Raw genomic sequence first — 14,688 nt, forward strand, 5'->3', positions numbered from 1 at the left:
CACAGGGATATCGCCCCGTCGATATTAAGCAGATTAGGAGAGGACAGGAAACTGATAACATCAAGGGCTGAGCAAATTTGCAAAAGTCAGAAAATGAGAAAACTAATAACATGTCTTACCTCCCTTTATCTTCTCTGAAATGCTAAGAATTTATCCTTAGGTTGTGTAAGAGTAAAGTCAACGTATGTATAACAGAGTTCTTTAGAATAGGCAAATTTTAGCAGGGAAATGTTTGTGTTGTTGCTTCATGTTGGCAGCATTAGAATTTGAAGAAATTATGGATGGAATGAAACTCTCCCATGCCTCAGAATTGAGATATGAAAAATCTCTGCTTACTGCACTATTCTCCTGCCATGTGTAAATGTATGCATTGCTCTTTAAGCTACCAAAAATGAAATTACTTTTAAAAAGAAAAAACCCAAGAACACTGCCTTCAGTTGTTTAAAACAAGGTGTATGTGTTTACAAATGATACTGTAGAGTGGCTTAAAGATTGGGAATATTCTTCTTATATTAGTCCTACTGATCATCAAACAAAGCTGTTTGTTTTTATGAATTGAAGCCTGTAGGGTCAAATCTTATTCTCCTGACTTACTTATGTGGTCTAATTCAACCAAACCCACCACTGGAGATGTTCTAATAAAATCAGTGAGACAACTAGTGAAGTAAATTTTTGCTTTCTGACTTCCACTGACAACTCAAGTAGGCAAGACATGAAGCTGTAGCCTCTACTGTTCAAGTTGTGAATCCCTTCTCTGCATTGAGAGAGAGTGGTTGTCACTGCTTCACAGCCTTTCAGTACAAGACCTATTCACTCAGGTCTGGTCTCTGCCATCAGCCTTAACCTCCTTGTTTCCACACAGTGTAAGATCATCTTTCAGATAATGGCCTCTTCTCATATTACCATACACTCCGTAAAAGTAATTTTTCTGTTTATTTGGCCCAACAGGAAAAAACCAACCTAATAACTATAGCAATTTCTATTAAGTTAGCATACTGGTGTTTGTAGAAAAATGCATTAGTGGTAATGTAATAACCAGGAAGATCAAGAGCCTTTATATAGAACAATCTTGCATTGCCTGGCTTGAAACATCAAACTCATGTCATAATTCATTGTCTATCTAGTGTAACTTGAAGCATCTGAGGATGCTGCTTAGCTGTAATTCCAAATCCAAAACTGGCTTTTTTTAAAAGGACTTAATATATTCTACCAGCATTTCTTGTAAAAAAAAATGTTGCTTCACTGCTTGAATAAAGCCATACTATTTTACTTTGTAGAGAAAAGGACTAAAATAGTTCTAACAGTAGGAAATAATAATTCATTCCTCTTTTTATAGCTCCCAAATGATAAATATCAATGGTATTACAACCATAAATCTAGAGGTATGCTTTGGCAGTCATCTTGGAAAAAATGTTTCCTGAAAACTGCTTTAGTGGCTTCAGCAGAATAATTCCAATCAAAGAGTTATATACATATGCTCTTACTTTTATGCCAATAATCTAATCTATGCCTATAACATGCTGACACTTTAGCAAAGAGTCCACATATTATATGAAAACCTGAGTGTGTATTTTGATACAATGACACAAGGGATGAGTTTATATCTTCAGACAAATTCAACAGTAATTAGTTTTTGTAAATATTTTCAACCAAAGTGTAAGTCAAGACAGACACACTCGAAGTGTGAGGAATGTAGTTCATGTTGACCCGTGGTATATAATTTAACAGACAATTGTGTTTGTGGGAAATATCAACACAAGATTCAGAGCATGTTCCTAGGATTAAGAACACCTAGATCACATTATTATTTCAGATCTTCTTGTAAATTCACTTAAAAACAGTGTTGGGCAAATTTCATTTACTTACCTAGGACAGGGTGCAATTTGTTAGGAAGAGACCTACAAATCAGGTTAGGAGTAGGGATCATTCCCAAAGAGGGGAGGACGGTCATGCATATGATGAGACTGACACAGAAAGATGTAGGAGAGATAGATCCAAATGTGTGGGCAGTAGTTGGAGAATATGGATATTTAGATATACCCCCAATAAAAGTAGAAATGCAGGAGAACATTTCCCTGATCAGAGTTGAACAGTATCCAAATCCCTTGAAGGAAGGAAAAGGTTAGTACCTATCATTAACCAACTATTAGAGCTGAAAATTTTCTGCTGAAGAAAAAGATGTGGCTGTAACTGCACCTATGCGAACTGTTATCTCCAAGGTCTTCACAATTTGGAAGATCAGGAACAAACTTATTTCCATGAATATTATACTCTGGAGCAAGTTTAGCAACACAGAATTATGAAAATTTCTGCCTTGGCCTTCCCCTCTACCTCAATATCATTAATACAGAAGTAGTAATTCATATGACTGAAGATCATACAGAAATTATCTACAAATCAATGTCTCTGCCTAATTTGTAGACATTCTTATATTATAAACCCAAAAAACTATGTTTAATTTTTGTGATAGGAGAATTAGAAAAATTTTAATAGCTGCCTAACAACCTGTTACTAATAATTAGTTCTATCAAGAAATCCTTATAATATTGGAGCAAACAAAATGCTTACATGCTAGAATAATTAAAGAAATCTTGATTTTCTTAAATAGAATGATTATTTGAATTCAAATTCCAAAATAGTTTCTTAAGTTTTGTGATAATTTTTTTGTTATTACTGGCTCAGGACAGCTAGTTTTTAATCAGATTTTCTGATTTCACAGAGGTTTCTTTAATGCTTTCCAGAAAGCTGTATTGAATATTGCCGAAAATGCTACAGAGTAAACCATGCAGTCTGCTCCAAGGGGAAGAGAGCATTGCTCAGTGTCGTGGTTGCGGGGGGAGGTGAATTTTTCCTGGGGGATGTGGGCAGGCTAATCAGTGATCAGCTTTTCTGCTGGCACCTGGGTTGGTCACTCAGAGGTTTAGACACGCCTCTGAGGACACAAAGAGTTAAAAGCAGGACTCCAGGGGGGTTCGGCCTCTTTTAGATTCTGGTTCAAGCGGAGAGAGGTCTCAGGCCTCCTTCCCCTGCCCAGCCACGAGGCTGGGTGGGGGAGGTGAAAACACGTAGTCGGGCTCAGCTAAGCCGGAGCCCCGGGGGGGAGAAGAGAGGGAACAGGACTGGAACTGAACTGCCCCGTCCAGGATGGAGGGGTGGAAAACTGTGGAAGTGCCTTCTGTGTGTGCTCACCCCCCCTTCCCCCCCGCAAACTCAGGGAGAAGGTGCCGAGCCACGTGGGAAGCCTGGGAGTGCCTGAGCCTGCACCCTGCCGAGAGCTAGAGCTCTTAACCCTTGTGTGGCAGAAAGAAACTTTTCTTAGACATTGATTCTCATGACTGGTGGTTTCGGAGGAGAGAGGGAAGCAGCCTGGGACCGAGATGATGAAGCACGATTGGAAGGAACTCGATGGGCAAAGAATGAGAGGAGTAGCTTTCTGAGCTGGACTTTTCTTGCATAATGTCAGCCATAGACTGAACTTAAGTCTCTTTTGAACATAAACTGCATTTTGGGTAGATACAGCTGCCCCTGCTTTTGCTACAGTGACTGGCACTTGAAGAGTGGAGCGAGCAGAGAAAAGAGGGGGAGGGTGAGGTGGCGCCCTCTGCCCTCAGGAGAGACCTGCTCCTGGAACCCCGGCCCCTGGGTAAAAAGGGGAGAGCTCGGCATGCAAGTATCCTTAAAGAGCCCTGTATGCAGTTTTCAGCCTGTGGACAGCGGTGAGAGCGCTGGACATAGGAAAAAGAGAGAGTCACCCTGGCAGACTTCTCCGGGCAGTGCCATGGGTGACATGGAAACACATAAGGGGTGGACCCGTGTTTTCTGAAGAACAGTCTGTGGTGCGAGAGAGACTCCTCTCTCCCTTGCTGAATTGAAGATTGGTGTTTTTTTAAGTGGTGATTGTTTGATCTAAAACTCAAAGGTTTGGTCTGTGAAAAGTAATGTGTGGGGGGTGGAAACTGAGAGAAGAGAAGAAATGTTCTGAGAAGTTTTTATTTCTCTCTCTGTGTGTGTTTAAGAGTTTTTCTGTCTCTGTTCTTATGTAATGTAATAAAGTTTTGGTGGTTTTTCTGTTTTCAAGATTTAAGCCTGCTCTGCTCTGTTCCTGATCACATCCCACAGTAGTTAAAGAAAAAACATATATTCATGGGTGCATTAACATCTGGCCGATGCCAACCCATGACACTCAGATATTTCTTCTGCTGACAAAAGTAGAACTGATCTAGTGAAGTGTACTAGTTTTGACTGGGATAGAGCTAATTTTCTTCCCAGTGGCTGGTATGGGGCTATGCTAAACACAGGTTGATAATATAGAGATGTTTTTGTTATTGCTGAGCTGGGCTTGCACAGAGCCAAGGCCTGCTGAGCAATCTGTACTTTTGGAATCTACCTCACAAAGTTAACACAGTGATGCCTCCCTCCTCCTGGGATCTACTCTCTTTTTCATGCTCTATTATGTTCAGACTGTTAAAAATCTTCTAAACTAGTTCTTCCACTATGTTACAAATCTCCTGTGATCTCTAATTCTTTTCACTAGTGCTGTGAAACCACGGCTTTGGATTTGTTAATTTTTACATTTTTGTATAAACCACAATATATATTTGCGCTCTAAAGTATGGAACTAAGTCTAATACCACCAAAAAAATCCCCTAGTACTCTTGTAATAGATGTGTAAGATTTGTGGTATCTTTAAACCATTCACTGCAGGTTTTGAGCCCTTAATTCAGCCAATAATTCTTTAGACTGCAATGTGTTGCTGCAGCACGAGTCTGAAACCAAAAGCCAATGTGGTTCCTTACTTTTGAACTCTGTAGAATAAATCAGTTGCATATAGGCTGCAGAGACATTCTTGTGAGCACATTTTACATTGCACAAAAATATCTTTACAATGACAAGGAATTTTTCAATATAGTTCAAGAAAAATAGCCATTAAGTTAAAATCAGTCTGAATCTTCAAATATAACAATTAGGTAACAAAGATAACAATTGCAAATCTTAACAAAAAAAATTACTCCTACTTTTCACCTTGTTTTGCAACTTGAGTTAAAAATGGCACAATAAAAAAGCTTTTTTAAAATATGGATAGTTGATATGGTTCAGGTCCAATTTAATTTTGGGAAGGTTCTGAAAAAGTGTTAATTTAATTTTCCTAGGCCTTTCCTCTAGTTCTGCTATTCCGTCAAACATGTATTGTAAAATTTGTATAAAGAGATTTTGTTTTGCTAGGATACAATGCTTCTATGAGATCACTGATACGTCTCTAACTTATTTTCAGTAAAGACATAGGCAGTCCTTATTTTGCTTCAGTGGCCTCCTATATCACAGTCACTGAAAGATGGAAACAAAATAGAGAAGACTATTCTGATTTTTTTTTTTATGCTAGGCAGATTGAAAAGCAAATTGGTATTTGCTTTTTAGGTGGAAACAAATTAAATGATACAGTACTATTAAAAGTTCCCAGAGAAGTTGCACACCTTTATATAATTCCTGGTTCTTGACTGTCAAACACAAATGTGCTTTAAGCAGGCTGGAAGCAATCCTGTTATAGCTGACCTGCTATTTAGTATACCATATATTTTCGATAGATTACATATTTGAGGTACAGAGTGATAAGCACCTTATTTGAAAGTCTATGGTTAGACTCCTCTATGAGATTCCTTCTTTTTTGATATAGTTTTCATTATGACCACAAGATTTGTAAGACACTTGAAAGTCCAGGAATTTGTGATATTATTTTTTTGAGAAGTGTAACTTATAACTCACTGCACTATTAAAAAACATGGTTTTTTAATTAAACATACTTTCATATATTTATTTGCACGTACAAGTGGTCTTACTGATGTCATTGGCACTACTCAGCTTATTTAGTTAAGATCACATATCTACACACTTAGAGACTTTTAAAATAGGTTTTTCTTTCTTCTAAATCATCATATTGAACCATAGAAAAGCCCAGAAGGGCCCTCAAAAGATCTTGTACATTTACTGCCCCAGGGGCTTCATTCTCAGTTGTTTTTTCATAAATATCTTAATGTTCATTCATTCTCCTTAAGTCATGTCTTACATCTTACTCCATTTTTCCTACATGTATAGCTTGAGGCTATCTGTCAAAACCCTCCTTAATTCACAGTAATATATGCCTTTAGCAAAGTTACAGAGTTATCTACAGAACAGACAGGTGTAGATTTAAAGGAGTGAGGAAGGGGGGAAGGGTTATGGCTCCAGGATTATGTGAAGATAAGAATTTTTGATAATTTATTTTCAGCCAGCATTAATTTAGAAATGTGTGGGGTTTTTTAAAAATAAGATTAAAGAACTGAAAATGTGGTATTTACTGCCACCACAATGAGCAGTGGTAAGCAATTACAGCAGAGGAGTGGCATGGATAGGACAAATAGTTTGGCAAAATTTCCTACATAACCCAATAAAAATCTGGAAACCTTTGAGATAGAAGGATATCTCAGCAGACATTGAGTCTTTATTGATTTCTAGGAGCTATTTCTCATAATCATACTTTTAATTTTAATGACCATTCTGAACTCTAATACTTCTGCTCAAGGCGTGCAGCTTTAACCAGTTTGGTGCAACTGCCTAATCTACCCTCTCTACTCCGTCATTGTAGATGCTTGTAAGGATATTGAATAGTGCTAAATATTGAAAATATTGCATTGGACTACCTTGAAAGAGTTCTATAGCCATTCACAACTACTCCTTCAGGGGCTTCTCTTTTATTTTTGCACATATTTATAGAAGTTGTTATTCTCTCCTGAGAAGTCTCATTTTGACAAATCATATAAATAACCAACACCATGATTCCACCAATCACTTCTCATACACCCATCCCTTTCCTGAAGAATCTTGCAATATTTGGTGGAATAAGTGTTATTACTGATTTTATTAGCATTCCTGTTTATGGGCAATCATTCGGATCAGTAAACCTTGTAAAAGACATTGGTTAGAAAGAGATCAATAGTTGAACATGATATATAGAGACACCAGAAAAGCTCCACCCATGGATTTAGTAGGCTGGTGGGAAGAGAAAAGTGCAAAAGAACTGTAGGAAAGTTTTGCAGGTAATTGCTACTGAATGAAGCATTTGAGTACAGGTTCTGTTTTAAATCTGTCAGTTACTAAAGCAATACAAAAATTATCAGAATGTTAATATCTACTATTGTAAGCATCCTTTTGTCACACTCGTGAAGATAATGTCAACTAGCTCCATTCTAGCCTTGCTTCTCAACATAAAATAATTTGGAAATTTCAAGCTAAACTTGTGCCTTTTTATTAAAATAAATTAACTGATAACCAACTATCAGAAGTACTTACTCAAAAATAGATTCCTACTTGAATTCGTAACACTGATTTCACAGAATCACAGAATCATTTAGGTAGGAAAGACCTCCAAGATCACTGAGTCCAACCTCTGACCAAGCACTCCCTTGTCAACTAGATCATGGCAGTGCCACATCCACTTGTTAATGCTTCCAGTGATGGTGATTCCATCACCTTCCTGGGCAGCCCATTCCAATGTTCACCAACCCTTTCTGTGGATAAATTCTTCCTGATATTAAACCTAAACCTTACCTGGCACAGTATAAGGCCATTTCCTCTTGACCAATTTCTAGCTGCCTGGGAGAAGAGGCTGATCCCCACCTGGCTACAGCCTCCTTCCAGGCAGCTGTAGAGCGATAAGGTCTCCCCTCAGCCTCCTTTTTCTTTCCAGGCTATACGCTCCCAGCTCCCTCAGCCACTCCTCCTGGGACTTGTGCTCCAGACCCCTCACCAGCCTCATTGCCTGTATCTGGACATCATCCAATGATGTCCAGGCTGCAACATCTCAATGTCTTTCCTAAAGTGAGGGGCCAACACTGAACACAAGATTTGAGGTGTGGCCTCACCAGTGCTGAGCACAGGGGGACAATCACTGCTCTGGTCCTGCTGGCCACACTATTGCTAAGACCAGGATGCCATCGGCCTTCTTGGCCACATGGGCACATTCTCAGCTCAAGTTCAGCTGCTGTTGACCAGCAACTCCAAACCTTTTTCTGCTGGACAGCTTTCAGCCACTCTTTCCCAAGCACGTAATACTGCCTTGGGTTGTTGTGGCCAAAGTGCAGGACCTAACGCTTGGGCTTATTGAACCTCATACTGTTGGCCTTGGTCCATCAATCCAGTCTCTCCAGACACCTCTGCAGAGCCTTCCTCCCTTCCAGCAGACCAACACTCCCCTAACTTGGTGTTGTCTGTGAATTTACTGAGGTAAATTGGTCCCCTCATCCTGACCATCAGTTGGGATATTGAAGAGGTCTAGACCAAGCCCTAATCCCTGGGGTCACCTCTAGAGACTGGTCACCAGCTGGATGTGGCACCATTCACCACCACTCTCTGGGCCTGGCCATCCAACCAGTTCTTAAAAGTAGCAAAATGGCACCTGTGCAAGCCATGGGCTGACAGCTTTTCCAAGAGTGTGCTCTGCGAGACAGTGTCAAAGGCTTTGTTGAAGTCTAGCTAGACAACATCCACAGCCTTACCCTCACGTACCAGGTGAGTCACCTGCTCATAAAAGGAGACCAGGTCAGTCAGGCAGGACCTGCCTTTCCTAAACCTGTGCTGGCTGGGCCTGATCCCTTGGTTGTCCAGTATGTGCGGTGTGATTACACTCCAGATCCTCTGTTCCATAACTTTGTGGGGCACTGAGGTTAGGCTGACAGGCCTGGACTTCTCTGGATCCTTCTTCCAGCCCTGTTTCCTTGAGGTTCAGAAAAGTATTTTACCTTTGCACAGGAAAGGCTGATGACATGTTGATCTTTTTCATTTGTCACAATATCCACAACACTATGTCTGTGTCCTAATAGCTTCCCTATAGGACTAAAATTAACAATAGGATTCCACAAACGAAGGATTCTGTCATTACCTGAAAGAAAAACATATTAATATATATAGTGAGAAAGATTGACTAGTCACTTGTATTACAAATAAGCTTTGTAGTTGCGAGCTTAGTGTTCATAAGTCTGTCCTTTCATTCAGGTAGGCTACTCCCACACAAGGATGTGAATTTTTCATTCTAAGGGCTGGATTGCAGCTTATGTTACATTGCTTATCCACAAACACATATTAAAAATGCATAACTGGTTAGTTTTTCAAAGCCTTTTTATTTTGCTAAAGGAAGGGCAGGGACACTGAATGGGACTATGTGGACTAATCCCAGAGGAGTAGAGTACTTTAATAGAAATACAACTGGAGCATATACTTTGTCTCCTTCAAAGATATAAGTTATAAAAATGTCAACAAATTTTTGTGTCCAGTTAGCCAGGACACAAAGGGGTAACCTCCTTTATAGAAGAAAGTGAACATGCAGAAAGGAGTGGGCATGAAAGCTGAGGGCAGACAGAAAACTGCTGATGCTTTAATTTGTAGTAAAGTAAATGAGAATTAGGTATTTCATACTTACTTGTATGTTCAAACTTTGAATTTGCCTACAATTTAAGAAATAATCTTTATATTATAGGTGAATGTTTGGTACTATTTTGCTAATAGTTTACATAAATATTTCAAAACAGAAGTATGTTAAAAATATATTTTAACTTCCAATTTCTGGTAAATATTCGAATTGTACAAACTGTATGCATCTAGTGAACAGTCTGTTTTGATACACAATAAATGAAACAGCCACATTTTGTCTAGACTTCTGTTTGAGTTCTACTTTTCTCTCAGCTTAAAATGAAGAGCAAAAAGCAAAAAAACCCCACCACAGACTAGGAAATATATGCCCCAAGAGAACCAGCTCAATTATGTTAAGCGCTCAGCTCAATTATGTTAATCATCTTCCTTAAACTCGTTCAACCTACTCTCATTAGTCAGTCCTTCCATTTCTCTCTTTAGAAATCTATTCCCTTCCTTCTTAATGCAGCAAGATGTGATTTGTTTAGGAGCACCCCATCTCCCTTTTCCTCCATTAAACAATATTGTTCTCTCAGCTAAATTGATTCCACTGTTTATGTGGCTTCTCTCTAAATGAGAGGCTCACTGAAGGAATGATCTACTCTGAAAATAGCTACAACAGAAAGCCATTTTGATGTATGCCAGCTCATTTCACAAGTGTGACTGAGAATTCAACTCTGCAAACAGCTGTATCAGCACAATGGAGGGAGGACTTCTGCACAGGAAAGGAAGGCCATGCACAAGTAGCTGACTGGCTTGAAACTTCAGGGGGAAGAGATTCTTTTTTTTGGCAAAACTACTCTAGACAATCTGTATATGCCGTAAACATGGCAGGAAGTAGCTTAAATGGGTTATAACTGCAAAAATGGTTTATGAAGCCCTTTTGGATGGGGAAACTCCAGAACGTGGTAGATGTCCTGCTCACATCCTCAGAGTTTGTGTTAGGCTGTCCCAGACATGTCCTGCAAGTTAGCAGAACCCTTGTGACCAGATCAGAGTTTAGGGTCAAACAAGTCTGGGGGAGTAAAACTCCGCTTGCAGACCTCCCATGAGAATGACATGAAACACAGTTGACAGAACCTCCAATGAGACTGGTGAGATTGGTTATAATATCAGAGGGAACAGACATTGCTTCAACAACACACCCCTTACCAGCCCCAGATGGAAACTGTCATGTCTTAAGATGATGGGGAAATGGGCAGAAGTTGACAATATCTGATCAAACTGACTACCTGCTGGCCACACTTTTGAAGAACAGAACCTTTCTTGGTCTTCCCAACTGCTCTGTTCTTTATATTCCTGAAGTGATGGCAGATGATTGAAAGGGAGGATAGTGTCTTTTAATTCTAGCACAGAATTTCTTTTAAGAGTAGAATCACTAATACATGTCATTTACTTCAGATATTAACAGGAGATCAAGTGACATTTGGGAAGAAAACCTTTCCCTACATTAAAAAATACTGTTTGCTCTTCATGTGAAATAGTGGATTAATTTTAGTTCCTTTTACTGATGTGGAGATAATGATTTTATTATAGTAGATGTGCTCTCTTCCCTGTTTCTGGACTAATGCCAGATTGGCCCTAACATTCACTGCTACATTGGAACATTTCCTGGAGCATTTGTTCTCTCCATGCTCCAAATATGCCTCCAGGATTCAGAATCCTGACACAGAAAGGGTGGGTACCAAGCACATTCAAGAAAAGCTTGAAGAAGATGATCTATCCTATCGAGATTTCTCCCGATAACTCTGAGGGTCCAGCCAGCAGAGTAATGGCTTAATAAAATAGCGAGACGGCTTCCCAGGATATGCTTAGTAAAATAAAGGTTTTAATAACAGCAAAAATAATAAACATTACAAAATGAAAAGAGATAAGCCGAGCACAGTGTACCAAGCACAGTTACACAGGCTAAGGCACTCCCAAAAAGCCTCGTGCACCCCCTGGGCAGGCCCTTTAGTACTCGATGGTCTAGGTGGGATTATTTGGCTCCTTGCCCAATGAGATGGACACTAGGCCTTGAGGTGCACTTCCAAAGCCCTATCACTGTGTCTGTGCTGGTACTGAGCCAATTGCAACGAGCAGGCTATAGAAAATTCTAGCTTAACTTCCTTATATAGAAACACCTGCTCGGGTACAGAAATGCACGACTACACTATCCAACAGCAATTTTTAAAGATTTTGTGAAGTCAGTGATTTGGATCAAAACAGATTCAGTTGTGTGGGGTCCTTTCCACGATAAATAATTATAAAGACAGATGGATAGGGTTTTTTAAGAAGTCAGATTCTACAACCACAGCTCTATTGTAGCTATATGTTATGGACTCCAATACCTTCTTTGAACATGTGATGCTTTGTCAAACTTTATCTCTTGCTGACACAGTTTTGCAATTTGTGTGGTATTACAAGCCTGTTGAGATGTCTGGATTTCAGTGGTGAAACCCACTTGAGAAAAACAATATATCTGAATGGAGAAATACTAGGCTTAGCCTGGCATCCTTGATAGACTGTAAATGAAAAATATGCCTCCTGGTTTCTTTCTATCCTGTTACTCTCACACAGAAAACTCTATCCATTAAAAGAACTTGTCTTACTTTCAAATCTGTTTTTTAAATAATCTTTCCTTATAATGTCTACAAAACTGCTTCAGAACAGTCAGACATCTAGTGAATTAGTTTATCGTACTGACAAATGTCCCTGCTTTATTTTTTTCTTTGTGTTTCCTTCTCTGTCTTTATATGTTCTTCTTAAATTTAGACTGTATCATAGAAAAGAGTTTGCTATGCTTCTGAGAGCTAATATTAGAGGAGATCTGGTGATTTCTATCACTGGGATTCCTGGGAATTCCTGAAAACGTGCTTCATTTGTTCCAGGAATTCACTAAGGAAACTGAACAAGCACAGAGGAGTTCCTTTTATCAGTCTTAATCTGTTACTCTTAGATTTAGAAATCACTGAAAGTTTTTCTTTTGCTTCACTGTTCACAGGAAAACAAAAGCCAGATTTGAAGAACTAATAGGGTTAGAAATTGATGTATCATTTAAAACTGATCATCTCCTGCTTTTATATGCATACCTAATTTAACTTTAACTGCAGTCATTCGCTGAAGTGATGATTAAGACAAAGCTGGAATTGAAATTAATACAGAATAAGAAGAAAACATTATCATTCAATTTAACTTTACCATTCTATGTAATATTAATGCAAAATGCTACACACAGAAGTTATTTTAAACTTCTCTGGGCTCCATATTTTAGGCAGCTATCAGGCTTTTATCCTTTTACTGATTGAAATTTAGCCTTAAGCATGAAAAACAAACTCAGTACCAGGTTTGTTTTTACCTTATTCATTTTTATAAATGTCAAATATCTAGAAGACAAAATTAGGTTGTTTCACAATACTGACAAACTCACAAATACAATCAAATACAAAAAATGATGGAAGAGTGTGTTAAAATATGACTTCCTTAATAGTCACAGTAATAATTCGTCACAGTATACAACATTCCATTTGTGCTATAAACACCTGGCTAAATAACATTAAGTTTGGGCTTACTAAAATGCTTAACAGATTTACCCCTGCTGAATACTTTGGAAGCTAGCCTGCAATCAAAGGCTGGATTTTCTTTCATGTTGACTGCCAAATGAGACAAAGAAACACAGCTTTTACAAATGTTTGAACATGTCACTAAGAAATCTATATATTATGATTCCTGAATTATTTACCTGTTATGGTCTCTTATTTTTAGGGTACATTACAGGTAAAATTGCAGACTCCCTAATTAACAGGACTAGCTTATGTTCATCTAAAATAGCTTAAATCTGTCATTAATTGGATCATCAATGTGTGCTTCTCAATTGGTCAAGAGTGAGATCACTTAAGATACTGAGGCAACCATAGTGTGCTCCAGCCTGAGGTGTGCTGTGCCACTGTGAGCAGTGTATTCTATTAACAGAGCACAGAACTCTAAAGCTCAGCTTTTGAAGGCTTTAGCAGAGGGTCTCTCAAGACCTGTAGCATTACTCTAAATACTGGGTGCAGCTTCATAGTAGGCCCTGACTGATCTAACTCCATCATGAAACTGAGAGAGATGACCTCACCATATCTTTGTCTTTAGTCATGCATTCCCACTGTGTTCTGAGACTCTTGGTAATATTGCTCAGGAATAATTTCCTTTCACATTCAAGGGGAACAGCAGGGCTAAGTTTTGGGAATGAAGGTGAGCGGCAGGAGGACCTTTCAGTAACATGATGAAGGATGGTGGGAGAAGAAGCAAGACAGGATCCCAACTCAAGGGTATGTAAATATTATGAACAGACAGGAAGACTGGTAGAAGTAAGTACAATTTCTTACACTTCTTCAGAAATCATCATTATAGAGTCCTTAAATAGAATGCTATTAAACTTTTTTTATATTGCCCACACTTTCAGTACTTTTGTGCAGCGAAAGTCAAAACAAATTAGAAATCAGTGTTGAGAAAACTCATCTGTTTCTAAAATATTCTGATCAGGGATCTGTTTGGTTGGGATAGGAGCCCTGGTATTCTAAGTCTATCCTCCAACCATCAGAAACAAGTATCCAATCTAAGCTTTCCAAAAATCCAAGCTCTGTTTTAAACTGAGAATGTTTTTGCAACTGCCACTGTTCAGAAGGATTTTCCTGAACATCACTGCTCTAATTTTTGCTCTAATAGACATCAGTGGCATTCTTTGTTAATTGTGACTTTTCTAGGTTACAGAAAATATACTTTTTAAATCTCTGCACAATAGTGCAGTTAGAGCTTAGCTCAGCTGGTTAGAGCCTGCTGCTATAAACACCAAGATTGTGAGTCCACTCACTTTACGGGCCATTCACTTAAGAGTTGGACTTGATGATCATTATGGGTCCCTTGCTCCACCTTTTTCTATATTCAACTAATCTTTCTCAAACGTGGTTCATATCAGCAAGATATAACCAGCACATGTACCTAGGGCAAGTGTTGCTGCATGATTGCCCTATTCCTTTTCTATGCCATGAGTGTACACTGCTGGTCTCCTACAAAGTGGGGTGAGTGCATGAGGCAGACCTTTGGTCTGGCCTACCACAGCTATTATAATTTTCTTAGAAAGTTTATCCAGATTTTTCTCTTCTGCTATTTCTGGAAGGAGAATTTTCAGTGTGTAAAGGAAACCTTTTGTAGTTCCTGTGTAACTGACCTTCTTTTTCATTCAGACACTTCACCCTGGTTTTATTACTACAGCAAAATCCTCCTGTT

The 14,688-nt window shown here is 38.9% G+C and overlaps 1 protein-coding gene across 7 annotated transcripts in view; it reads right to left on the reverse strand.

Annotated features, from left to right (window-relative positions):
• The window catches only part of WDR64 (WD repeat domain 64), a 69,589-nt gene that overhangs the window by 30,343 nt on the left and 24,558 nt on the right, over positions 1 to 14,688 (reverse strand). For all 7 annotated transcript variants that reach the window (XM_063390372.1, XM_063390374.1, XM_063390373.1 and 4 more), the window contains one exon: positions 8,772 to 8,911. In XM_063390372.1, coding sequence (XP_063246442.1) covers positions 8,772 to 8,911 — 140 coding nt within the window. The remainder of the gene's footprint in view (positions 1 to 8,771; positions 8,912 to 14,688) is intronic.

The sequence above is a fragment of the Prinia subflava genome, chromosome 2 (genome assembly GCF_021018805.1).
Source record: "Prinia subflava isolate CZ2003 ecotype Zambia chromosome 2, Cam_Psub_1.2, whole genome shotgun sequence".
In the NCBI taxonomy this organism is placed as follows: Eukaryota; Metazoa; Chordata; class Aves; order Passeriformes; family Cisticolidae; genus Prinia; species Prinia subflava.